The sequence below is a fragment of the Macaca mulatta genome, chromosome 13 (genome assembly GCF_049350105.2).
Source record: "Macaca mulatta isolate MMU2019108-1 chromosome 13, T2T-MMU8v2.0, whole genome shotgun sequence".
In the NCBI taxonomy this organism is placed as follows: Eukaryota; Metazoa; Chordata; class Mammalia; order Primates; family Cercopithecidae; genus Macaca; species Macaca mulatta.
In genome coordinates, this window is record NC_133418.1 from 52618859 (window position 1) to 52644570 (window position 25712).

General features: G+C 58.9%; 2 protein-coding genes across 13 annotated transcripts; one reads left to right on the forward strand and one right to left on the reverse strand.

Moving 5' to 3' along the window:
- The first annotated feature begins 369 nt into the window (after positions 1–369).
- On the forward strand, positions 370–25643 carry CYP26B1 (cytochrome P450 family 26 subfamily B member 1). 12 transcript variants are annotated; one of them, XM_077959310.1, is made up of 8 exons: positions 370–527; positions 5707–5785; positions 6109–7281; positions 10705–10929; positions 19464–19739; positions 19966–20121; positions 21562–21846; positions 22242–25643. In XM_077959310.1, the coding sequence occupies exons 3-8, from the start codon at positions 7078–7080 to the stop codon at positions 22632–22634; spliced, it is 1539 nt and encodes a 512-aa protein (XP_077815436.1). In that variant the 5' UTR covers positions 370–527; positions 5707–5785; positions 6109–7077; the 3' UTR covers positions 22635–25643. The 12 variants fall into 12 exon arrangements, with proteins under 12 accessions (XP_077815436.1, XP_077815437.1, XP_077815438.1 ...); XM_077959311.1 differs by lacking the exon at positions 370–527 and adding an exon at positions 4829–5248; XM_077959312.1 differs by lacking the exon at positions 370–527 and adding an exon at positions 4846–5248 and having other exon boundaries at positions 5707–5753.
- LOC114671940 (uncharacterized) lies at positions 9152–16861 on the reverse strand. Its single transcript, XM_077960222.1, has 5 exons — positions 16840–16861; positions 16552–16713; positions 16274–16497; positions 10275–11996; positions 9152–9653 (listed from the first exon to the last, which is right to left on the reverse strand). Exons 1-4 carry the CDS (start codon positions 16859–16861, stop codon positions 11130–11132), a joined length of 1275 nt encoding a protein of 424 aa, XP_077816348.1. The 3' UTR covers positions 9152–9653; positions 10275–11129.
- Positions 25644–25712: the final 69 nt, after the last annotated feature.

Genomic DNA, 25712 nt, shown 5'->3' on the forward strand with positions numbered 1-25712 from the left:
ATTTGATAAACTGAGCAGAAACACACTGCTCTCCCCATCCTTTCAAAAACTGTTACTGCCAGAGAAAGAGGATGAGGGAATGAGATCTGAGGTCTTTGAATGGACGTTTAAGCACGAGCGCATGCCCACACACACACACACACACACACACACAGAGTCTCGTACACATGCCAGGACATACAGTTGCCTTGGTGGGAAGAGGCTGAATCCCAGATTCTTGTGTGTGGGGCCCTGGCCCTGGGGTCCTGGGACGAATGCCCTCTCAGCTCCTAGAGACTCCCCTAGTTGCAGGCCCTTGTTGCAACCGCCCAGTGGGCGGTGCCAGGGCAGGTTTCAGGCTATAAAGGGCTCTTGGCTCCCCGGGCCTGAGGGAACGCCATCACTGCGGCAGTGTCGCTGCCAGCCACAGCCAACTTGGGGCACTGCCGGTGTCCCATTGCCACCGAGCAGGCTACTCTTTTCCAGGCAGTGCCGATTTGGACACAGCTGTCAGCTGCGTTCCTCGCACCTATCCGTCCTCTCCATTGGCAAGTCCTTTTTTGGATTGCTTTTGCTGGGGTTGGGTGTGGGGTGGGAGGAAAAGGACTGAGTTGGGGGCTCTGACAGGGGACGATGGGGGTATTTCCACTTCTTTTTGAAAATTCCTTTTGAGGCAAGTCTCTGAAGCTGAGATTTCTGAGATGAGGTATGACATGAGGCTTGGTACATATTCAGGCAAAGGAGAAAGAAGCAAAGTTCTTTCCCAAAGGCCACCCCCTTCCTAGAGGGCTGCAGGGGAGTGGATGGGGGCTCCCTCCTCGCTGTTCCTCTCCGAGGGGCTGGGAGTGAGGGGCCAGGCTGTGCCGACATCTGGCTCTGCCAGGTAGAGATGGCTGTATAGTGGTTGCTATCTATAAAACAAAATGAAAATCAAAATCTGAAGATACCTGGGGGTGGGGTGGGAGCAAGTGGCACTAAGGAAGAAAGAAGGAGAAGAAGGCAGCCTTTAAGAAATCAACGCACAGAGCCCAGAACTGCGCTCTGCTTCGGCAGCACTGAAACAGCAGGATGGTCTCTCCAAGGGGCGGGTGGGCTGGCTGGGCTTCTGGCAGGCAGTGGCTTTCGAGGGGTCAGTGCATTCTCTACACAGCCTCAGAGCCCTCAAAGCTGCAAGGGGTTGGGGGAGAAGGAGAGTTTAGCCCCTACAGGCTCTAGAAAGGCAGAATGCCTGGTACCGTGTTGATTTCCAAGCCGAGCTGGGTTGAGTGCCACCATACACCCCCACCCCCGCCCAGCCTGGACAGCAGGGATCCCAGCCCGTCAGAACAGCCAGGGCACAGGCAGGGAGCGCCCTCTAAGCTGCCCTTGAGGACTGGGCACTGGACGAGGGCTGCCGATCTTGTGGTGCTGGCTCTGGAGGGAGGGCACAAAGTGGGAGAAGGGTAGGCACCTAGGCCTCGGGACAAATACCTGGGGCCGCAAGCTGGGTTCCAGGGGAAAGGGGCGTCCCTGACCCGCCAGAGTCGCAGTTTCTGCTCTGGCTCCGGAGAAGGGTCTGGGCAGGACCTGCCCCCCAGGTCCCTCTCCTCCACAGCCCTTCAGAAATGTCGTTTCCCCATGGGACTTGGGATCTCGCAGGCAAAGGGCCCCGCCACTGTCAGGCAGTGTACCAAGAAGACTTAGAACAGAAGGGAGCCAGCCCGAGACCCTGGGAAGAATGAGAAGGAGCCGAGAGCTGAGTTTTCCAAGGACTCCTTCGTGCCAGCAAGCCAGAACAGGTCTAAGAGCAAAGAGCTCCCTGAGGCGAAATGCTGCGCTTTGTCCCTCAGGCTAGACGGCCCAAGGTGCAGGCCAGAGGCTGGGAGGACTTTAGCAAACCCTGCTGGTCCCTGAACACACAGCCCTGCTTCCTGCTCGCTGCCTCCTGGTGTCTTTGCCTCTGGACTCTCTGGCCAGTAGGGCCAAGTGGTCAGTCACCTTGATCCTGGACAATTTCCCCCTTTCTGTTTGGCTCCGGTTGGAGGAATTAGAAATGGTTTTAGGGAAAAGAAAGCAAATTAGCATCAATTGAAAAAATTCAGGGCCAAAACTATACAAAATTGAGCATAAAATTGACAGCTCCCTCTGTTGTCGGCTTTAGTTGTCAGAGCATGGACATTAAACAAAGAGGAAGCTGCCGTATGGACAGGATCTCATGGCTCCTGGAGATGTGTGCTGGTGTGGTGGGAGGGGAAACAGGATAATACAATGTGTGTGTGTGTGTGTGTGTGTGTGTGTGTGTGTGGCGGGAGTGGGCATTGAGGGACTCTGGCCCTCTGTTTTCTCATCAATACAAAAAGTAACATGTATATCTAATATCTAAAAATAGTATTATTTCACTATTTTATCTCACTGAAGTAAAATAATAGCTGTAGAAGAGAATTACTGGCTATACAGGACTGCATGCATGTAAGCGACTTGTAAGGGGTAATGCCTTCATTCCCTTGGGTGTAGCAAGTCCAGGGCAGACAACACCCCAGTGCAGCTTTGTGTCTTTGTGAGCAGCAGGACTTTAGGCAGACCTGCCCCTGTATGTGGAGTTTTCTGAGCTAGGGAAGTGGGTGCAGAGGCTGTGCTTGCCCCTTGCCTGCATATTCCTGAGTGCCTGAGGCCTACCTTCTGTATTTCCCAGGCCCTTTCTGCCAAAGACCGCAAATGTCACCAGGCAGAGCTCCACTTGAACTAGCATCTCCTTACTCATGTCCCAGGCTGCTCTGACTGATTTCAAAGTGCCAGAAAGGCTACAGGGTCGTGTGACTCAGGCCCTGAACTGCAGCACTGCAGGCAATAGCTGAAGCCTCAGGGTATGCCCTGGGCCCATGGGAAAGAGGGGTGTGTGTGTGTGTGTGTGTGTGTGTGTGTGTGTGTGTGTGTGGTAGGGGCAGCAGTCTGGGAGTTCCTACAATCAGCCCGGAGGGAGAGGGATGACCATTAGCCAACAGGCTTATCATCCCAAGGCTAGAATGAGGCAAATATTCTCCCCTGGAATACACTTGTGTGCCCAGCACCTCAGGGGTGGAGCTGTGCCCCAGCTTTGGGGCAGTCTACAAGGGGCCAGTCACACTTTCATGGCCAAAGTGATACTTGGTAGTACTGGCATTCAGTCTGGGCTTAGAGACAGGGTCAATCTTTGACCAGGATTAAGGATCATTCTGGGATTTGGCTCAGGGGTCTGTTTTAGGTCAGGGTTACAGGCTAGACTGAGGTTTGGAGCAGGGCTCTGTCTGGGATCAGAGTCAGAAGTCCATCTGAGGTTAATGAAAGAAAGTCCTCTGATGGAATCTGACTGGCAAAGACAGTTGCCGAGCTTTCTGTATCTTAGCCACCCTCTTCACAAGCCTGTCCACGGCCTCAGCACCCCCACTCTCCACAGCACCTCCAGGAAGTCTTGGAGTGGAGTACCATGCTCTCCTTTTCATCTTTACGAAGTACTTTGTGAGATTTGAGTAGAGAGGTGGTTCTAATTAGGAAATCCAGTGACTATTGCTGTAGGGCTGTGCCATCCCTGCAGACTTTCCCCAGGATCCCACTTGGCACAGGGTGTAAGGACTCAGAATTTCTCCCCCACGTCCCTCCCAACTCCTCCTCTATACCTGAACGGGAAAAGAGGGTGGGCAGTGGAGGACAAAAGGGCACAAAAGCCATCCCCACCCAGGAGTAAGGAGATGGGAGGAAGGCAACTGGTGTGTTGGGGGACTTCTGGGGCTGTGATCCCCACACCGCAGACACCTCCCGTGGTCTCTTGGGTTGGTGGCTGGAAGGTCTTGGGTGTTTTCTGACTGTGACAATGATCCTTTGTGTGTATGTGTGTGTGTGCTCAGTATCAACCTGTGCATCTATCTGCATTTCTATAAAGCTGTGTGTGTGTCTGTCCTTTAGGAGATGGAGATTTCCACAGGTGGGTTTTCCTGGGTTATCTTGCCCATTTCACCACCTTGTGGCCAGTGCTGTGTCTGAGGGTCAGGCTAGATTCTTAGAGCTCTTCAAGCCAGCAAGTCCTCAACAATCTCCCCCAACCCCATTTTATGTTAGCCTCATCCTCAGATAGGGTGTGGAGTGGCTCTGGCACTTTGATGTGCCCTGTTCAGATGTGACTGTTTTGTGAAACCACCGTGCTCCGAGAATGCTTCCTAGCTCCCTATTTCGGGACCACAGTGGTCCTGACAGGGCCTTCGTGAGTGTCCGGCCCCAAGCATCCTGGGATGGAAGTCTGAGGGCACTGACAACAGGCGCGGGGTGCCTCGGAACCTACAACTGGGCCCTTTGGACCTATCTCCCACTAGGAAGGGCGAGTGCGGAAAGGGGGAAGAGGGAATTGTTTCCCCGAATCTGTAGTACTACAACTGCCCACCAGGTGGGGTTCCAGGGCAGAGAGTGAAGCCGAGGTGACCTAGCACTAGGAGCTAGACCAGCGTTTAGATCTCTTGCTACACCAGCCTCGGAAGCGCTCACCCAGGGAGGGACAACACATCTGCGCGCACCTTAGACGCTCACACGCATTCTTGTCTCGTGAACTCTAATGCATAACTCGTACGGGTGCAGGCAAAGTGTTCAAAGGGAAGTCTAGTATCGTTAACACACACACTACTCTAAACGAAAGATGGGATATCGACTCTGGTTCCCGGAGTGCGAGAGTGAACGCCAGAGCCAAGGGGACTGAGGGAAGCAGGATGCATGGGAGAGGGAGAGGCAGGCACTAGCTAGACCAGTGCCGGGGTTGCTGTGCGCAGCTCCACGTTAACACAGACTCGCAGGAGGAGAGGCCAGATGACAGATGCACGGATGCGCAGACACACTCACGGCTCTAGAAAGAATACACAAACCCACAGACATGCCACCTTGCTCCTCAGACTTCGGGCCGACGCAAGGCCACGCGCGCGAACACACAGGTGCGGCCCCGGGCCACACGCACACCGTACACAAGCACGCGCGCCGGGCCCTCTACTGCCAGCGCTGAGAAGGTGGCCGTGCTCACCCGGCACGTTTATTTACTAATTTGTATCAATGAACGTTTGTGCCCGTCTTCTCCCGCCTCTGGGTACCGGGGCCGCCGCGTTTGTCCCCGTGCAGGACACTTGCTGGACCAGCATCGGGGTTCCCCGACGCTGCGGGCGGTGGATGGGGACTACAAAAGCAGGGGAAGGGGGTCCCTACATGCCGGAGAAGAGGAGCTGCAGAGTCAGCAGCCTGGGACGCTGACGGGGACTGGGGAACCTCCAGGTTCCGTAGGGTAAGAGACATATGGCGGGGGTGGGGGGGCGGACCTTAGCATCGGAGGTGTGAGGATGTAGGGATCGGGAATGGGGGATTTGGCTTAGGGAGATTGGGACTAGTAACTGAGGGGTCCCTGGAGATAGGAGCCAGCAAGATCCCGCGGGTTGGAAGCACGGGACCCTAGGCACAGGTTCGAGGGCTTTGGGCGCTTCCCAGTCGTGGGGGCAGTCAGGCCGGACCTCCGCTGCTGGGGCTCCGGCCCAGGAGGGACTACTGGGAGCTGGAGGAGGAGGCCGCTGACCTGAGGAGGAAAAGAGGAAGGGAAGGAGCCTAGAAGCCAAGCAGGCACTAAGCTAGTGCGCACCGTGTGTGTGCGGAGGTGTGTGTGGTGTGTGTGTGTGTGCGCGCGTGTATGTGTTTGTGTGTGTGTGCGCGTAGGTGCGCGCGCGTGTGTCTCATCTCGTCCGTCTGTAGGCGCTGGGCTCAGCGAGACGCCGGCGAGAAAGAAGAGGAGGCGAGAGGTGAACTGAGTTTGATCCTGCGGCTGCTACAAGTGGGTCCCGGGCGGGCTGCGGGCGGCGGGCGGCCGGGGCGGGGCGGGAGGCCGGGCTGCACTCTACAGCTCCGGCCGCGGGCCCGGCCTCTCACCACGCCTCCGGCTTTGTGAGCGCGCGGTTTGGGGGGGGGTTGCTGGCTGGGCGCCCACGGCGCAGCCTCCCGCCTCTATATAAACACACGCATCGCCTCGCTTTGGACTCAAATTCACATTGAGAGAAGCTTTTAAAACCACCAGCCCTGAAATCCTGCCTCCTGTTTTTCCCCCTCTTTCATTCCTTTTGCCTTCCTTTCTTTTTTCCCCCTCTCTTCCCCTAACAGCAACTCCAGAGCCGAGAGACCGCGTCCCGGGACGGACTGCCTTTTCTTAATTGATACAATAGCCCAGCTCGGGTTTTCCACCTCCTCCCCCAACCCCACCCCGCCTCACCCCTCCCGCCCGCTGCCGTCGCCGCCGCCGCCGCCGCCGCCGCCCCATCGCCCGCCCGGGGCTCTGTCGCCGGCTGCGTCCCGTCCCGGCCGCGGCCCTCCAGCTCCGCATCCGCGCTCGGGCCGCAGCGCCCGCCTCGCCGCCTCGCCCGCCGCGCCCGCCGCTCCTGCCTCAGGGGTGCCGCGGCGGCTCTGGGGCTCGAGCGCACCGCCCGGGGCAGCCCAGGGACATTTGGGCTCCGGCCTCTCCACTCGCCTCAGCCAGGGAGCTTTCTCCCTCGCCCCCAAAGTTTCTGGGTTCGTTGGAATTTTTGGATTCAGGATTTTTTTTAAATTCTTTTTTTACCTAGGAATTTGGGGGCCATACTGCAATACTTTTGACAAATCGACTGCACTTCCTCTCCGCTAGCTCTCTGCCCCCTTCTTTTTTTCCCGAGCAGGGAAAGGGGCTTACGAGAGAGAGGCTCCCTCTGGACAAAGTTTTCCAAAGTTTTCCGAGTGTGATGGTAGCGGGGAGAGCAAACCCACCAGCTTGACTCACGGCTTCATCTCACCACCCCTTGAGCAGCCCCTAAGCCCGCTATAAAGGAACAAACAAACAAACAAACAAACAAAGTTACACCCCAGTCGCCTCGTGTCTCCTCTCTTCTTTTAGGCAATTTTTTTTCCTCCCTCTCTCCGCTCCCCTCGCAGCCTCCATTCCCCTTCCCTCGGCCCCTTCCTCCTCATTCTCTGTTTCGGCTGGAGGTGCCAGGACCCCCGGCCGCAGCCTCCCCTCCCCCGCCGCTCCGGTCCCCTCCCGTCTGGCCCTCCCCTCCCCCGCCGCGGCCGGCACAGCCAATCCCCCGAGCGGCCGCCAACATGCTCTTTGAGGGCTTGGAGCTGGTGTCGGCGCTGGCCACCCTCGCCGCGTGCCTGGTGTCCGTGACGCTGCTGCTGGCCGTGTCGCAGCAGCTGTGGCAGCTGCGCTGGGCCGCCACTCGCGACAAGAGCTGCAAGCTGCCCATCCCCAAGGGATCCATGGGCTTCCCGCTCATCGGAGAGACCGGCCACTGGCTGCTGCAGGTAAGGGCGCGCTCGCTCCGCTGCTCTCCGGGGTCCGCTAGCTGCGAGCGTTGGGCTGACGGAGCGGCGGGCCGGCCAGGGGGCGCCGGGAGCCTGAAGGCACTGGTCCCCGCCCCGCCCCTTCCCTCCTCTCTGCCACAGCAGCCCAGGCTTCCCCAGCCCGCCGGCAGCGCGGTTCCGGGACCACTGGCGCTCGCTGAGCAGGTTCAGGGGGCTGGTAAGAGGGGTTCCTGGACCTGAGGGGGCTCCCAGATGGACTTGCCTGGGTCGCGGCTGGCCTGGCATGGGGTCCTGGAGCGCCCTGGGGGCGCCCAGCGCGGCGCGATCCCGAGGGAGCTTCAGGTCCTGAGCCGCTTTCGCCGCCCCTCGGTGCTCGAAGCCCCAGTCGCCCTCGGCTTTCTGGGGTTGGCTGTGTCGCTGGGAGCCGAAAATTGAGTCGGAAGAGGAGGGGGCTGGTGGCAACTTGAACTGCCGATTTAAAACTGTGTTCCGGCGGCGCCGTCGGCAGCGCCAGGTACAGTTGTCCTGGTCCGCGGTCCGCGCTGGTGTGTCTGTTTTGTGGTGGAAGAGGAAGAAGGTAACCCAAAGAAAAATGAGAAGCCTGAGAAGCCAGGGCTCTAGGCTTTCGGGGAAAAGGGTCTATTTACTTATTGGGTGGGGACAGTTTGGCAGGAGAGGGAAACTTGGGAGAGGTGAGTGTGGGATCCATAGAGAGAGTGCGTGTGTGCTTGTTGGATGCCGCACAACCCCACTCTGCTGGTGATAATGGGGGTGGGGCGCGTCAGGGACCAGACCCAGGTAGGTAATGGGGAGATTAACCTAGAGTTAACCTCATCAAGTGGTAGACAATCGCTTTTGCAATGTGATACACACCAGTTTTCTTCTTGGGGTATGGGAGCGCCTCTGCAGTAACTGCGGGAGGTGTATTTGTGCATACTCGCGTTTGTTCTGTTAGCGGAAGCAGGGATGTCCTGAAACTGACAATCCCCGCACCAGAGAGGTGAAGCGAAAGGTGAGCGCTGGGACCTGTGGGTTTAGAGGTGCGAAAGCTTGGCTTGAAATTAACAGACGCGTGCAATCCGCGCGCTCGCGCGCGCGCGCACACGCGCACTCACCCTGCCCCGGGCGGAGTGACAGCGGAGCGGGGACGGGGAGGGGGCTCGAAGTTCCTCTGCCCTGTGGTCTTTCCACGTCCCGGATTTGGCCCATCTCTTTTTGTGGTTGTTAGTGCAATGAGGTGGGGGTCCCTTCAACCAATGGAAGTATCCCCCCCCATCCCCGCAAAGAAATCCCCAGAGCCTTTCCCTCGCCACCACACTTAAAGGGTCAACTGCAGCGGTGCTCTAGGCTCTGGGCCGCGAATTTAGGAAATAAAATAACTTGGGCAACGGCTCCCGCCTTTTAGAGACTGTCTGCTGAGTCCACGGTCTGTCACCAGCCACCCCCACTTCGTTTCCTTACCTCTCTCTGCCCCGCTCAGGTTCCCATGACCTTTTCTCCGAATCCCACAAGAGTCCCCGGGGGTCTGCGTCCAACCTGCACAGAAGTTAGGGAGGAGGAAACCTACGCCTCCCCATCCCTCCAACCCGGGGCCCTAGATCTGGCGTGGGGGAGGGAAATAGGGGGTACGTGTACAGAGCGCCTAAGGGGTTAATAAGAGCCCTCTGAATCCCAGCGTTATTTTTTCGGAGTCATTTATCAGATTTTACGGGGGGACCTCCAAGGGCTCTCCGTTTCCACCGAGCGCCATCTAAACAGAGCTCAGGGCTAAAAATACAACATTTTTGTATAAATTGGACTCGCGGCCCGAGCGGCCGCCCCTATGAAAGTCCTCTTTGTGAAGACCGTGGAAACGGCAGACAAATAACTCTTTATTAATGCCACAAAAAACGCACTTTAATTATAGTTAGGCAGATCAGAGGCAGGGGGTGGGGGCGAGGCGGCGGCGACCTCGGAAAATTCACAACCCAACTTTTGTGTTGAAAGAAAAGAAAAACAGAGGAAAAGAAGGAGAGGAAAGACGGAGAGTGAGACGGAGCGAGGGAGACGGGTATAGCAGACGGAGGGAGGGAACCCCTCGCCTCACCACCCGCTCTGTCGCACCCCACCTCCGCCTAGATTTTTCTTAAAGGGGTAGACGCCGTGTAGAAGGGCTGCACGGTGGGGGGAACTCTCCCCGTCCTCCAGCCTGGAAGGGGGACAGCGTTCTCGCGGCCCAGCCCCCCTCCTGGCTGCGCCGGCGCTCCCGGCTCGTTCCCCGTCGCGCGCCGGGGCCGGAGGCGCATGTGGAAAAGTGATTAGGGCTCCGGGTTCTGCAGAGTCACTTTTCGGCTGTACTGGGGTGTGTGCACATTTAGCTGGAGAATAGTTTTCTGTGGAAAAAAGAAAAGTGAGGAGAGGGACCAACCCGGGATAGGGAGACTGAGTTGTCCCCTCGGGGTTGCAGGACCAGGTAGATCTGGAGCCCGAGCCTGTACGCCGGTGGACTGGCAGGCGGGGCGGCTAGACAGGTGGCGCCCCTCCCCTTTTCGCCCGGTGCTGCCCCGGCAGGAGAAGGGTTAACGTGGGGTGGGGTAACTAGTGCCGACGTCAAAGGTGAGCGGGACGCCCCTGCTCCCGCCCCTCTGAGGTCTCCACGGTTTCCGGTACCCGCGCCGGGCCGGCTCCGCCAGCCGTTTCGAGAGCCCGGCAGGGCCCCGGCCCCGCCATCCTCGGCTCGCGCCGCCACAGCCGGGGATCTGGTTACCTGCGCGGGTCGCCCTGCCCGGTCCCGCCCCGCCCCGCGCTCGGGTTCCAAACTCCAGGGCGGCAACCAAAGTCGGTCTCCGTTATTTCCAGGTCAAAATGCATTAGGAAAATCGCGGCTCTCGGCCCGTGACCCCGCCCTGCAGAGTCCTCCGAGGGCCGCCGGGTCCCTGCGCGGGCCACACCGGACAGCGGAGGAAACTCCAACCCCCATCTGTAGTTGCTGCCTTCGGGCACCGACCGCTTACCGCTATAAATAATCTTTGGCCTGCGGCCACCCCGCGGGGTCTCGCCAGCCCGTGGCCCGGAGCCTGGAAATATTTATTCCGAGAGGCTCCCGAGCGCGGGGGATGGGGGGGGGGTTGGAGGTGGAGACTCCCGCTTCGGGTCCAGCTGTCCGGGATACCTCTTTCCTCTCGAAAGTCATTACTAAAAAACAGCCTCCTGGGGGTGCCCCTGGGCCTCCGCCTCCTTGCATTATTTATTATCCTCTAGGCCCTACTTCCCAGTTCTTGTGCACGCTATGAAAAATAAAACCTGCGTGCTTGTCTATGTGAGTGTGTGTTTGGTGGGGAGAGGGGGCAGGTGACTGTGCCCCGCGTTGGGGTCCGCCACCCCTCCCTCGCGGGCCTTCTGCAGAAGTGCACCCTGAGAGAGACCCCGGTGTGGCTCCCGCAGGGTTCTGGCTTCCAGTCGTCGCGGAGGGAGAAGTATGGCAACGTGTTCAAGACGCACTTGTTGGGGCGGCCGCTGATACGCGTGACCGGCGCGGAGAACGTGCGCAAGATCCTCATGGGCGAGCACCACCTCGTGAGCACCGAGTGGCCTCGCAGCACGCGCATGTTGCTGGGCCCCAACACGGTGTCCAATTCCATTGGCGACATCCACCGCAACAAGCGCAAGGTAAGAACTCTGTCCTCTTTCTTCCGTGCACTCCCTCCCCTCACCTCGGGGCAAGGAGTTCCTGGAGCCTGGGGAATGTTCCCCTACCGAATCTGTGCCCCCCTTTGCACACCATGCTTGAAGACACCGCAGTTCCCCGCCGACAAGGCCTCGAGTCCGGATTCAGGGCCTGCTCCGGCCTCCCTCCTCTTGGTCCCTTATCATGCTGGCCGACTGCCGTGGGCACCACCCACGGTGGCTTGGAAGAGCTTGAGCATGCGGGATCTGGGGTGTCCAAAGCCTGTCCTTGCCTTGCTCCACCGAGCTGGAAAAGGAAGGAGGCGGGACAGTTGGCCGGCGTTCGCCTTTTCGCCACGTTTCCCAGGGAATTCCGAGGACTGGAGAGCGATCATTCTAAAATCAAAGCTGCCCTTCCCACCACAGGCTGCCTGAAGGGAGGCGCGGGCAGGCGGCTGCTCGTGGAGGTTGGGGACAGCTTGTGGGCTGCGGTGGCTGGGCCTGGTCAGAGAAAGGTGCGGCGAGCCTTGGGCCGCAGAGCGCACGGGCCTGGGCCATGGGGGCAGGGCGGGCGGGGGGAGAGCAGGCGAGGCACGAGCGGGGATCAAAGCGCACCCACCCCCCCGAAAGAGGAAGGGAAAGTGGGTGTTTATCCCTTGGATTTCCCGAGCGACTGGAGGAGGCGCGGAGGAGGCGCGCACGGGGCAGGCCTCCGCCCCTCCCGGCTGCGCTCGGCTACCAGCGCGGGCAGCACGTGCTGTTTGAACTGCAGTAACCCGAAAGCCGAGCCGGCGGGCGGGCCCGAAGTCGCCAGGAGGGGGGCCGCGCGACCTCCCCGACTCCATTTTTTTCCATTGGGTCAGAGGACTCACCCAGGTTTGAAAGCTAAGGAAAGGGAGAGGCAGCTTCCCGTTCGGGAGCGGTGGCAGACCCGGGAGGTGGGGAGGCGGACTCCCTCCGTCAGGGGCCGCATATGCTGTGGTCTGGGCGAAGATGAGGAGCGCTCTACTTGCAGACGCATCCTGTAGCACTTGACGTTCTCTGAACAGCCTGTGAAGGGTAATTCTTAACTGCAGACAAAAGAAGGAGCGGTCAAACCGAGGAGACTGGGCTGCATCCCTGCCCCCACCCCGTTCCCTTATACAGCATGTATTTCAGGAACTAGAAACGGGCTCCCAAAGTCCTTTCTTCCATCTGCCCCACTCCTAGCTGGAAGCAGTTGCCACAGCCTGGGGGCGGCGGGAGAGGGGTTCTGGGGAGTGGCTGGGAGGGGCTGGAGGCTTCGGAATGAAGCCTCGGCTTTTCCAAGGTGTTGGGCAGTTATTTTTCCCTCAGCCTTTGCGACTCCACCACAGGCCCATTCCAAAGAGCGAGGAGAGCGGAGACTCAGCTCCAAAGGAGATGGCTGCTTCCTGAGCTCTGCTTTACAGAGGCTTTGGTCAGAGGGGTATTATTGTGCCCTTTTCACGGAAGGGGCCACTGAAGCGTAGAGCGGTAGAACGAGACTTGAACCAGGTCAGGAGACAAAGAAAATTTCGGGGAGAGCCTGCACCACTGGACTGCAGCGTCCACGGGAATAGTCTCTGGGCCCGGGAGAAGAGTCCTCCTCTGTCCGGCCTGCCTGGGGCTGCTGGAAGCTGGGGTGGACAGTGAGGAAGGAGGTGTGGCCAGGACCAGAGTGTGGGGTGCAGAGGGCTTTGGGGTGAGGGCGTTGTCTTGGGGTTCCACCCACCCTGGGCCTGACTTGGCCTCAGGCCTCCAGGTGTTGGCTGGGAAGGGCTTGCCTGGAAAGTCCCAAGGTTTTTTGGCCTAGATTGTCCACTTAGAGGGGAGGGAGAAGGAAGGGAGGGCGCAGATGACCAGGAATATGAGGGAAGGGAGGAGGAGGGCTGGGAATGGGGTCAGGGCAGAAACTGAGAGCCTTGGCTGAGGTGTGATGGTTCCCTATTCAGAACAGCCAGTCCTTTAGCTCCCTGGGGGTGAGTGGGGAGCCACCAGAAGCTGGTTCATCCTGCCAGGGGCCTGAGAGCCAAATGCAGGGCCCCCTCTTTGTGTGTAGCAGCTTTATGCTTGCCATGTGAGGCATGTTGGCAGGGAGGGTCGAATGAGAAATGGGTAGTCAGCCAGATGAAAGGATTCTTCTCCCCAAATCTCCCTAACTGATGATTTAAGTTTACTAAACTCCACGGAAGTCCTGGGGCTGGGTAGGTAGAATCTAGCTGGAAGCCAGGAGGACACTCAGGGCCACTGTTTCTAAGTATACATGTTGGTCCTGGAGAGAACTGCTCATCTGCTGAACCCAAGGCCTGGTGGACTGAGTGTGGCCAAGGTAGGGGCTGCTGTGTGCCACACACACCTCTTTATCTGGTCCATGCTGCAGTTAGGGGCCTGGCTACAGTGTGGGCTGCTGGGCCAGGACTGGCCTGGTTAGGAGGTAGGAGCGGGAAGTGGGGCCCAGGTGTGCTGGGGCCCGGCTGGTGGGGAACTGGAGCGTCACTGTTTCCATTGGGGCTGGTGGCCCACCCTGCCTCTGGGAGGTCTGACCAGATGTGTTGGAGGGGGCTTCTCACTGCCATCACTGCGCTCCAGGTGTTTGCCCTGGCTGCCCTGGTGGTCTTGGGCCAGCAGGGGTGGGGTTGCCAGGGAAAAAGTCCAGAAAGTCTTGCCCAGTCTAACAGAATCATCTCTGGAAGCCAGGCCTGTGTCCTTGCAGCCAGGGCCTCAGACTCCCTCCCTCCTCCTGGGTTACCCTTCCCCTGCCCAGGGCCTGGGGTGTATCTGATGGATGGGGGAGGGACCCCATCCCTCTTCGTGTGTAGAGAGGCTGGAGTATTGCTGTAGAAGGGCAGATGGAGTCTGGTTAGGAAGGTGGGGGTGAGACGGTTGTCCAAAACATGGAGAAGGAGCTAGGGAATCGTTCTAGAAGCTTCCTATGCCCAGTCCTACCCACCAGGATTGGGCCTCTCCTCTTCTTCTTTGGAGATAGGACTGGACCTCTACGCACCAAGAGGCCAGCAGCTTCAGGACACCCCAGACAGTGGCCTGGAGATACCCTCAGGGAACTTGGAGAGTATTTCAGGGGAGGGACTTAGCCTTGGAGCCTCTGAACTGGGGAGACCTCAGGAGTGGTAGTCTTGCCCCATCTACCCAGATCCCTGCCTACAGGGCCTTCTGGGCCTGAAGCCAAGGTGGGGGATTAGGCTTTGGAAGTAGAAGTCAAGAAACCCTGCCTGTCCATCCACCATCCCTGACTTTGGCCCCATCTTGGAAACCTTGTGCTCCTGGGGTCTGTGTTGGGATGGAGAGGCCAGGAGGTGCCTCAGCAGGAGGACGGTGCCAGGAGGACCCATGGTTATGGGGTCCCAGGGAAGGCTAGCCCACACCTGGCTCTAGGAGGCCTTTGGACCAAGGCACAACCTCTGGCCACACAGTCATGTCCACCAGGCTCAGCTCAGGGCAGAAGGTCCAACCTGTGTTGGATGGAAGGCCAGTGGCACAGCCAGGCAGCTCTGCTGCTGGGAGCTCTGCCCCAGCCCCTTGGCATAGGCACAACGCCTTTGTTCTGCCAACACAAGTCCTTCGCCCAAAAGTTACTGTAGCACCAGTGGGTGGGCACAGGGGCTGCTGAGGGGGCGGGTAGCAGCAGCGGATCTATCTGAAGGTCAGTGGGGGAGGGAGCCCACAGTCAGCTGCCAGGACGCCTGGGAGTGGGAAACTCCCTCTGCATGCCCTTGTGCCAGGCAGCAGGTGGGTGGGCGGCCTGGATGCGGGGGCCAGCCCTTCCCTCTGTCCCTTCTTTCTGTGTCCTTCTCCCAAGGCAGGGAGGGGTCCAAGGTTGTGGTACTGATGTGTTTGCTCACTCTCCCAGCCTTGGAAGATGAAGGTGGCCTTGGCGGGGAGTGGGAAGGTTTGGTGTGGTCTGCCCTGGCCCTGGGCCCCCCAGGCTGGCTGCTGTATCTGTCCTGGGTTCCCTAAGCCTAAAAGGAAGCAACTGCGGGGCCTTGAGACATGCCAGGATCACACCAAAGTGGCAGGGACAGCTGGCCTCACCCTGAGAGTGGACTTCACTGTAGAGGACAGTCCCCTTCAGGACCCTTGAATAAATTCAGAGCCCACCAGGGCTGGCAGAGGACAGCTCTATGGAGTCTGGAGTGGTGGGAGGCAGGGAGTTCAGGGCCTCTGGTGGGTGTGGCCAGCCACACTCTGGACTGTGACCTTGGGAGGCCCCTCCCCATCCACGGCTTTCTAAGGTAGGGTTGGTAGCGGTTGGAAGCGGGAGAGGTAAGAGCGGCCGGGCAAATCTCAGATTCTGTGGCTTGGCAGGTGTCTGCCAAGTGCTGCTCGCCCCTCCCCACCTTGCCCCCCTTGTGCTGTAGGTATGTGTGGAAGAGTTAGGGCAGTGGGGAGCACGTCTCCAGGTGAGATGATCACAGCTGGAGTCAAATCAGGGGCAGGCGCTCTGCTCTAACCGCTGGAGCCTGTTGGGGGTCTGGGCCAGCCTCCCTGTAACCAGAGGGGCTGAGTGTGCCCAGCCCCACAGACCCGGATTGGACATTTCCAGTTCTGGGTGAAGCTGCCTGGCATTTCCACTGGGCCAGGGTGAAGCTGAGGCAGCCAGGCAGCTGGGAAGATGACGTCCTCTCTTACCCCCCTTGCTTGAATATAAAGTACACACCTTGGCGTCACCCCTGTGCGGACGGCTGCCTCAGCGCCTGCCTGCCCTCTGTTATTCTTTCCACTCCACAGGCTGAGGCTCCGGTGGCTTGGCCGGGTGGCCTGCCCAGGCCCCCACCCCTCCTGGGCAGCCGCTTCCATTCCTCCCAGTCTGAGTCACTGGCCTGGGCAGTGGGTCCCCGCTCCGGCTCTACCCACTCCTGCTGCCCATCCATTTGTCCATCTGTCCACACCTGCCAGCAGAGAAGGGGGAGGCTATCTGGCTGAGCAAGCGCGGCCCGTAGGGCCATGGGGGTTCACAAAGTGACTCCCCTCCCAGGGCACAGGGTGAGAGGCAGGAGGGGTGAGGAGGCCTGCTTGGGGAGAATGCATTTGTAGAAACAATGATAGGGAATCTGAGCCTTCACGAGCCCCTGCTGGTGCCCCTAGACCCTTGTGGGATCAGCTCCCACTCCGGAGGGAGGGAGAGAACCAAGGGGTGGACTCCTGAGCCTATTGTGTCCTTGGGGGCTTGGCAGGGGAGTTGCCCAAAGCCATCCCTCAAGGCGACTGCCCTCCTCCCTCCTGCCCAAGCCTCTGAGGCTGCAGCAGGTAAACCTGGATGGGCACTCCTGGTCTCCTGTGACAGTACCCTTGCTCTCTCCTGGCACCAACCCTGGTGGGGAGTCCATACCTGCCACTCCCTCTGCAGGGCTTGGCCTGGGCCTGGGCTGGCTCCCAGTGACCTTTGTCCGGCATTCTTGGCTGACTTTTGGGAATTCCGAGGGAAGCCCCAGAAGGAAACAAAGCAGCCGTGGCTCCTGCTATGCCTGTGGTCAGGGAAGTAGCTCCGGGCCGGGAACCCTTCGTTTCTTCGCAGGGAGCCGCTCCCCGGCACCTTCCCAGTATGCCCGAGCCCTGACCCCAGCAGGCGGTGGCCTCAGACCCAGCGCGCCCTGACGCAGCCCTGACCGCCCTCTGCCCCAGCCTGCGCCTCTGCCTCCACCCGTCCTTCGTGGCGGGTGGTGGTTTCAGAGCTTCCCTGGCTTGGGGAAGTGCCTGCGTTGTTACACCTGGGCACAGACCCAGGGATGAGGCCCTGGAGGCTTCCTAGGGCCTGGGAGGCCCCTATGCCTGTGGAGCAGCTGGGCCAGAGGCAGGGGCATGGACCTGGTGACTTCTGAGCCCAGCCCCTCAGGGCCAGTGTGCCCTCCACCCACCTTTGCTGGGCTTCTCATTTGGGGGATTTCTCCACCTCACGGTGAGCTCTGAGGAGCGTCATGGACAGCCTGGCGGAAAGGCCCTCAGAACGGCCAGTCAGGCCTCTCGTGAACCCAGCAGAGAAACAGCTCCAGGAGGGGCAGCGGCCTGCTGGCTGTCACTCAGCCAGTCAGACACTGGCCGAGACAGTGTCCTGGTCCTGCCTTCACTTTCCTTTTAGAATCCCCAACCCCAGGGGCCTGCAGGTGCCGGGTGGCAGTGGTTTTTCTGGCTGATTCTAGCTCCTGGCCTTGCCCATAGACCCCTTCCCCGCAGGGGTCAGGTGTGGACCCCTGCCCTTGGAGTCCTTCGGTCAGTCCCTGGGCCCTTCTCTCTTCCTAGACTATCCCTGCCTGCCCTCCAGGGCCCCCAAGGCCTGGGAAGGAGCAGTTCAACCGGCCATCGCTAGAGGGCGCAGGAAACGGAGCCCACGGGGCAAGGCAGGGCTTGTCTGTGGGTGAGGTGTGGGCCCTCCGTGCTCCCCCTTTTTAAACCCTGGGATGGCCCCTCCTGGGCCACTGTAGCCCACATGGGGTGTGTGCGTGGGGGCTGGAAGGCGCTCCCCAGGGGATTCGAGCATTGACAAGTTCTGGGCCGCTTTGAAGGGATAGCATCTACTTAGGGGCAGGTGGGGGCTGCTGTTCAGGTGCTCAGTGGATTGACGGGAGGCCACCTGGCTCCACCTCACTGTCTACAGATGAGGAAACTGAGGCTTGGGGGAGCGGGTAGCCACTTGGCCATGATCACACTGTAAGTTGCTGGATGATGCACAGCTACAACTCAGCCCCTTTCCTGTCACCCCACCGCATCTTAGAGCCCGCCGGTTTCTACTTCGACTGGGCCTGGTGGACGTGGCCTCCGGGGCACAGGGTGAGAGGCAGGAGGACCAGGTCTCCCATGTGCTGGGGGCCCTGGCCAGCTCCCACCTTGCACCCTCCATGACAGAACACCTAGTCCGTCCTGGGCTGGCTGGCCGGCTCTGGGCCAAGTATGACCTCTTGGGCCCTCCCTGTCCCACCTCTGGCCTCCCTGTCCTGCCATGGAGGCCTGGTAGCCGCAGAGTGATTTGCCTGTCCCCGTCTTGTTTCCCGATGCACTTTTCCCTCCTGTGTGCTGCTGTCTGCCCACCCTGTGGCTCTCTGCTGTCTGTAAGGGGCACTTCACTGGCCAGTGCTGGGCTTTAGGAGAAGTGCCCCTTCTCATTCCCCCAAGACCCTTCATTTGCCCAAGGGCTGAACCTGGAATCCTAAGGACATGAGGGTTGGGGGTTGAAGCAAACAAGCATTGCCTTTATCCATTACTCTCTGAAGGGAGGCAGCAGTTAGAGTCCCCTGGAAATTCCCTCGGACCCCCAACACTGGGCAAGGTGTGAATGACCCATCTGGACTTGGGCTGATCTAGGCGACCTCCTATCATCCTTCTACCTCTCTGCTGTTCCTCTGTAGCAGGAGCGGCCCCAAACAGTGCAGGCCTCTCTGCCCCTCGCCGGCCTCCTGCCCTCCCTCCCTCCCTCCACCGGGAATTTCGGAATGAAAGTGCTATTGTGAACGCCTGGCTGGGCCACTGAAGGGCCAGCACTGTTATTTCTGCAAACCAGCCCTCCCATTAGCCATGCAGGGCCCAGGCCAGGAAAATGTTACCTTTCCTCCCCGAGCTGACTGCAGGGGAAATTCTCACATTTACAGTTTGTGCGGTGGTTGTGTTTGGGGGGCAGTTGGGGAGGGCGGCGCGTGTGTGTGGTTTGCATGGGGTGGGGTGGGGGGCTCCCTCTTCCACACTGTCCCTCCCCTCCCAGTCTTTGCTTGGTGCTGGTAGCGGGGGTGCTCCCCCTTCTCATCTGAACTCTGGTGGGATGGAGGTTGCTGCTTATGAGCGAGACCCACAGGCTATCGGTAAATAAACTAACGTGCTCCCGTCTCCTCCACACATGAAAACATGTGCGGGGGAGTCCTGGGTGAGGAGGGCAGCAAGGGGGGCTGCGCAGGCAGCCGGGAGGACGGAAGACGGGGAGGTGGGAACAGGACTCACTGCCTCCTTACAGTGGCCCTGGAAGATGCAGGGAAGTCACAGGGCTTCTGGTTGTCTTTATGATCTTTGGGGGTGGAAAGCCATTGTCCCCATTCCCCCGCTGCTTTTGGACCTGGCCACACCGAAGACCTTTTCATGGCACAGCTGTTAATAAACTTACTAGAATCTGCACCCAGTAGGTGTTTTCCAGCAAGTGATGACAATTTTGGTTCCCAGGAAGTCCTGCTTGAGGTCTAGTCTCAGGCTCTCTTGCTGTCCCCCATGGAGTAGCTATCCCCTGATGGCCTTCCCCTACTTTCCTGTACAGTCCAACGACTGTGCTCCACTTCTCCCGGGCACTTCCATCCTGTGTCCCGGGATTCCGAAATGGGCTTCTGCAGTGGAAGGGTGGTTCCCCGCTCAGCTGCCACTTGTGCCCCACGCAAGCCACATCCCTCGAAGACTTGCTGACAGCTGGCCTGCCCAGCTCCCAACGCTTTGTGATTGTGTGGAAGCTGAAGTTCTCTTTGGCCACATTCATCCTTCAGGCAGAGTGAGGGGCTGACCAGGGGCGGGCCGTGCCAATCAGCTCACCCACCTGCCTCTCTGCCTTCCAGGTCTTCTCCAAGATCTTCAGCCACGAGGCCCTGGAGAGTTACCTGCCCAAGATCCAGCTGGTGATCCAGGACACACTGCGTGCCTGGAGCAGCCACCCCGAGGCCATCAACGTGTACCAGGAGGCGCAGAAGCTGACCTTCCGCATGGCCATCCGGGTGCTGCTGGGCTTCAGCATCCCCGAGGAGGACCTTGGGCACCTATTTGAGGTCTACCAGCAGTTTGTGGAGAATGTCTTCTCCCTGCCTGTTGACCTGCCCTTCAGTGGCTATCGGCGGGTGAGCACCCAGGGCCTGGGAGGAGATTAGCAGGAGCATCCATGAGCCCCCTCTCTGGGGATGGGTGGCTGACCTGACCCCTGAGTGGGCACCTAGGCACAGGGCACATGGACAAAGGGGAGAGGTGTCAGCATGGGGTAGGAGGAGGCTGGAGTCATCCCTGGTGGTCCCAAGGCTCGGATGGGAGCCTGCCCTTCTATATGAGTGACAGCCCTTCCCCCTGCAGGGCATTCAGGCTCGGCAGATCCTGCAGAAGGGGCTGGAGAAGGCCATCCGGGAGAAGCTGCAGTGCACACAGGGCAAAGACTACTCGGACGCCCTGGACCTCCTCATTGAGAGCAGCAAGGAGCACGGGAAGGAGATGACCATGCAGGAGCTGAAGGTGGGGTGGGCATGCGCCCCTCGCTGGCAGCACCAGCACCCAGGCTCCATTCTGAGCTTTCCTTGGATGGAAATGTGCCTTGCCCTTTCTAGCCCCTGTAGTCTGGCCCCACACACGCTTTCTGAGCAGCGGCTGGAGACCGAGAAACCGGAAGCGAAGTCTGTGTCCCCGCCCCTGCTCTGCAGGATGCCGTGGGTGCCCTCCCTTCTCTCCCCATGGCCTACAGGGAGCTCAGGCCTGGGAATGATCTCGGTTCATTTCCTAGTCCCAATATCCTTGGGAGGCTATCTAGGGAAATGCAGGCCCACAAGGGGAAACCACTTGCTTATCGTCAGCCTCAGCCCTTGGGGAACAGCAGCGGAGATTTGGATGCGAGGTCTCCTCCCCCACCCCCAGCCTTTTCAGATTGCTGGCACTTTGCATGCCCTCCCAGCCCCCTGGCCCCTGGTGATCCCGGCTGTGCTCCACGCAGGGCCTGCTTGCCCTGCTTTGGACAGATGTTTCACCGGAGGAGGGCTCACTCGCCCATCCCCACCTGGGCTCTGCAGGCCCACTCCGCTGCTGGGTCCCCACGGACACTCACTGCAGCCTCCCCTGCCCACTATCTTTGCCTCCCCGTATTCTAGCTCCAGCTTCTTTCCTGGGGAGCTAGGAAGAGTAGCTTTTCCACTATAACAAGCTTTGTGATTTATGGGTGTCGCCATGGCCAGTAATGGACCCAGGTCCCTTCATTCCCCTCTCTGGGCCCAGAGTTCACATTTGTAAAATGCAGGGCTTGCTATGAGATGGCCTGCTGGGGCCTTTCTATGGGGAACCCATGGCCCTGGTGTCCTGCTCCCCAGAGAGCCCTGGCAGGGTCTTTAGGTCCTCAGGAGGTCACCTCCCCTCAGCCTCATCCCAGGTCTCCAGGGGAGTGGCCCCAGGCTGTGGCCCCAGGCTGCCTCTCAGACCCCATTGGCTCCCCTGACTACCCACCAAATGTCCTCCTCCTGCGATGGAGGAAGGGGCTGGCGCTGCTAGTGGGAAGGCCCGGGTTTAGACCACATCCCCCACACACGCACACGAACACCCGCTGCGCAGGGCCTTGCTCCTTGGGATTTGTTCTTTTTCTCCTGTGAGCCCATTGCATATCAGGCCTGTGGGGCTGGCCCAGGAACCCAGCAGTGAGTGAGAAGTGGCCCCGCTCCAAAGGATTGGAGGCTTCTGCCCTGGGTCACAGCAGTTGTGTCTTCTGCCCAGCCAGGGACTGGCTGTGACCCCCGTGTCCGTCGTGACACTAGTGCTCTGGCAACATGAGACTCAGAGGAAGCAGAATTCACTGCAGGAACCAGGCAGGGCCCAGCACAGATGACCTGGGCACACGGGCCGCTGGCCGAATGGGGTAGCCCCTGCCTGGCTGAACCCATACCTCCAACAACGCCTCTCCTCTGTGCCCTGCAGGACGGGACCCTGGAGCTGATCTTCGCGGCCTATGCCACCACGGCCAGCGCCAGCACCTCACTCATCATGCAGCTGCTGAAGCACCCCACCGTGCTGGAGAAGCTGCGGGAGGAGCTGCGGGCTCATGGCATCCTGCACAGCGGTGGCTGCCCCTGCGAGGGCACACTGCGCCTGGACACACTCAGCGGGCTGCGCTACCTGGACTGTGTCATCAAGGAAGTCATGCGCCTGTTCACACCCATTTCCGGTGGCTACCGCACTGTGCTGCAGACCTTCGAGCTGGATGTGAGAGAGGCTGGGCCTGTGGAGCCGGGGGTGATGGGGGAGCGGGGGCACCGGGATGGGGCAAGGCGGGAGACCAGCCTCCATTTCAGGGACATCAGGCCTGATGGGGAAACAGTGCTTACTTTCAGTCTCATGAGAGAAGTGCGCCCCAAATGCATCAGATGGAGCCAAGTTGGGTGTTATATGTGAAGACGCATGTGCACATCTACAGATAAGGGCTTGGACTAACATGCTGAGTGGGGCTGGCTGGCCAGGCCTGGGGGGCCACAGTGGGGTGTCTCTAGGAAGAGACAGGTCTTGAACATCTGGGGCTGAGCAGGCAGGGGGCAGTCCTAGGCCCTTCGTGGGTTATTCCGGCTCTCACCACCCACTCCTCGGCCCCCATCTTGCTCCAGGGTTTCCAGATCCCCAAAGGCTGGAGTGTCATGTACAGCATCCGGGACACCCACGACACAGCGCCTGTGTTCAAAGACGTGAATGTGTTCGACCCCGATCGCTTCAGCCAGGCGCGGAGCGAGGACAAGGACGGCCGCTTCCATTACCTCCCATTCGGTGGCGGTGTCCGGACCTGCCTGGGCAAGCACCTGGCTAAGCTGTTCCTGAAGGTGCTGGCGGTGGAGCTGGCCAGCACCAGCCGCTTTGAGCTGGCCACGCGGACCTTTCCCCGCATCACCTTGGTCCCCGTCCTGCACCCCGTGGACGGCCTCAGCGTCAAGTTCTTTGGCCTGGACTCCAACCAGAACAAGATCCTGCCAGAGACAGAGGCCATGCTGAGCGCCACAGTCTAACCCAAGGCCCACCTGCCTCAGCCCAGCCCAGGCAGCGGGGTGGCGGTGGTGGGAGGTAGAAACCTGTGTGTGGGAGGGGGCCGGAACAGGGAGGGCAAGCGGCCCCCATACTTGCCCTTCCCTGCTCCCCCTCCCTGGCAAACCCTACCCAAAGCCAGTGGGCCCCATCCTTCCTAGGGCGGTGCTCCACTTCTGGCTCCCGCTTCCCTCCAGCCACTCCCCATTTCCCACCAGCTCAGCCCCTGGGAAGGGCGTGGCGGGGGCTCTGCATGCCCGTGACAGTGTTTGGTGTCAGCGCGTGCTACAGTGTTCTTGTGATGTTCTGAAATGCTCCCTTCCCTCCGTTCCTTTTGGACCCTTTTAGCTGGAGCCGGGGGACGGGAAGAGCGGTGCCCCCTTTGGTGCACTCTTCAGCACCTCCCTCTCCTGCGCCCCCACTGCATCTGCCCAGGAACAGCATCCTGGGTAGCAGAACAGGAGTCAACCTTGGCGGGGTGGGGGCTGCCTCCAACCTGGAGACTGCCCTTCCCTGTGCCCCTGTTCCCACCCTCCCTTGCCGGTTTGGACATTTGAAATTACCTATTGCTGCTACTTGTTCTGTCCTCCGACTTTGGGGCAAAGGAGCCCCAGGCCCTGTCTCCCCAGCATCCTCCCTGGTGGCCCTGGGCAGGTGCACTGACACCCCCACCTTCCCATCCCCTGCTGAACCCGGCCCTGTTACACACACGGGCCTGAGGTCCACGGCTCGTGTGCTACTTGCCCCCATATTTATTCACTGATAGGGAATCTTGGGGATGCTGGGGTCTGGAGTGAACATCTCCTCCCCTTCACGCCCTAGCCTGTGTTCCAGCTGTCTTGGCGAGACTTCTGTGAGTGAAGAGGAAGGGGTCTCTGGTCAAACCCAGCCCCCGGGCCTAGGGTTGAAAGCCTTCCCCGGCTCCAGGCATTATTTGGGTTTAATCCTGCAGGCTCACTCCTGGGCTGAAGTCCAGTGCCTCTGCCTTGTCCCTGGTGGAGATGGGACATGGCCCATTGCCTCCTCCCTCTCCTGTCAAAAGCCCTGATCAGGTAGATTTGCAGGCGGCCGCCATTTCCTGCTTGGCCCCTGTTCACCCCAGTGCCCCTGACTCCAGTGCATCAGTATGGGGAAGGATACGGGTTCTTCTGACGGGGAGCCAGGCCCTCCGTCTTCCCTTCCTTAACCCTCCCCCTTTGCCCTCCACCCTGCAAAAGGTGTCCTTGAAGTCCCTTCCACCTCTATGCCACTGTCTGCTTAGCCCAGCTCAGGGGTAGGGAAGAGGCGAAAGCGTGGGGGAGGTGAGTGCAGCGGCAGTTCTGCCTCGGAGCTGACTCCAGGGCCCCGTGTGGTCTCCGGACAGCTGCGGGAAGGCTGCTGCAGCTAGAGCTGACGAGGCGGCTATGTGCAGTTTGTCAGGGGATTGGGTTGAAAACTGGCCAGTCGGGATGACTGGGTGAAAGAGGAGTAGCTCCTGCCACTGGCATTTTGAGTGTTGGCAATTTGGGATGCCTCCTGGGGATGGTCTGGGGGCCTTTGGTGAGTCTCTAAGCAATTGTGTTTGTTTTCAGATTTTTCCTTGCTTTTGTGTTTCTCTATTGGTTTTTGATGTTGTAAAAGCAATGAATCCTCTTTACAAGAAAATCGAAAACATAGATGAAGGACATGCCAGCCCCCGATCGCTGCTGTGAGCACCTCAGCGGCTCCCTCCAACCAGATACCGTAGGCAGCCCCACAGACTGACCCTGACCCCACTCACCGCCACCCTGACGATAGACTATAGGAACGGGCCCATACCACACAGACTGCTCTCCAGTCCCCGAGTCTCAGATATTTCATTATTTCCTACTTTTCCACTACTAAAAAACAGTGTGGAACAGACATTATTGGCAAAATTGATCATCCCCAATCCTGAAAAACAGGCCTGAATGGGTAAAGACTTGTCAAAGCTTGCAACATAGCTACATGGTGCACCCGAACCTGTACCCACCCATCCCCCAACACAAAACGAGTGTCCGGAAAGTTCATTTGCCTTTAAACTGATCCAGCTGGCCCTAAACCAATTGTTTTTGACTGAGTATCTAGGAGAGCAGTAAGTGGAACTTCAGACAACAAGCCCACTGGGTCTGGTCCAGGTGACGGGCAGGAGGCATGGGGCTGGGAGGTCTCAGGGGCCTTGCCTGGGGGTGGCCAGCCTGGTAGGGGGCAGAGAAGGAAAAGCTGAGGGGGGTTCCAGTGAGGGAGGAAAGAAGGATCATTTGCCCTGCTGGGTATCAAAGGCAATGAGAAGAGAGCCGAAGAAAGCTCTGGCTGGCTGACAGGCCCCCTGTGTTGTAATTGGTCCCTCCTTTCAGCTCTCTGGTGAGATTCCCGTGTCTGTGTGTGTGCGCGTGTGTTTCATAGAGCTAGCATTAGACGGGTGATGTTTCTTACTTATCATCCCTAACTATTGTAACTTGACCTTAACAAGACAACCCCCCCCACAAAACTCTTCCTGCCACGGGCTTGCAGATTGAAGCACTTTCGATGTTGGGCGCTGGCGTTTGTGTTCTGGGCACCATCGTGACCCTGCCCAGATGGCTATAATATTATTTTATACACAAACATGTTTTTCATAAATGTTATAATTTTGTGTCTGTCTTTATAAACTATTATAAGTACTATTTTTGTTATAATTCAAAATAGATATTTAGTATAAAGTTTTTGCTGTTAAATATTTGTTATTTAGTAAAATATGAATTTTGCTCTATTGTAAACATGGTTCAAAATATTAATATGTTTTTATCACAGTCGTTTTAATATTGAAAAAGCACTTGTGTGTTTTGTTTTGATATGAAACTGGTACCGTGTGAGTGTTTTTGCTGTCGTGGTTTTAATCTGTATATAATATTCCATGTTGCATATTAAAAAAATGAATGTTGTGCATTTTGTGATTTTGGAAATACTCAATGTGGCTCTTTTATAGGCTTCTATAATAAACCATGGGGACTTGCCCTTGTCTCCGTTGCCTCTCTGCTCTCTGCCTTCTCAGCCTTACTGAAAGGGTCCTCCCTGGCCACCTG

What these genes read in the sequence shown, in the direction of transcription:
- CYP26B1 (XM_077959307.1), top strand. Translation starts at nt 7,078, where the DNA reads ATGCTCTTTGAGGGCTTGGAGCTGGTGTCGGCGCTGGCCACCCTCGCC. An exon ending in CCGGCCACTGGCTGCTGCAG is followed by an intron (nt 7,282 to 10,704) that starts GTAAGGGCGCGC and finishes TGGCTCCCGCAG; the next exon opens with GGTTCTGGCTTCCAGTCGTC. An exon ending in CTCCCTCCCCTCACCTCGGG is followed by an intron (nt 10,980 to 19,435) that starts GCAAGGAGTTCC and finishes CGTGCCAATCAG; the next exon opens with CTCACCCACCTGCCTCTCTG.
- LOC114671940 (XM_077960222.1), bottom strand. Translation starts at nt 16,861, where the DNA reads ATGACGCTCCTCAGAGCTCACC. An exon ending in GCAGGCTGGGGCAGAGGGCG is followed by an intron (nt 16,498 to 16,551) that starts GTCAGGGCTGCG and finishes TGCTGGGGTCAG; the next exon opens with GGCTCGGGCATACTGGGAAG. An exon ending in CCCTGCAGAGGGAGTGGCAG is followed by an intron (nt 11,997 to 16,273) that starts GTATGGACTCCC and finishes TTTTGTCTGCAG; the next exon opens with TTAAGAATTACCCTTCACAG.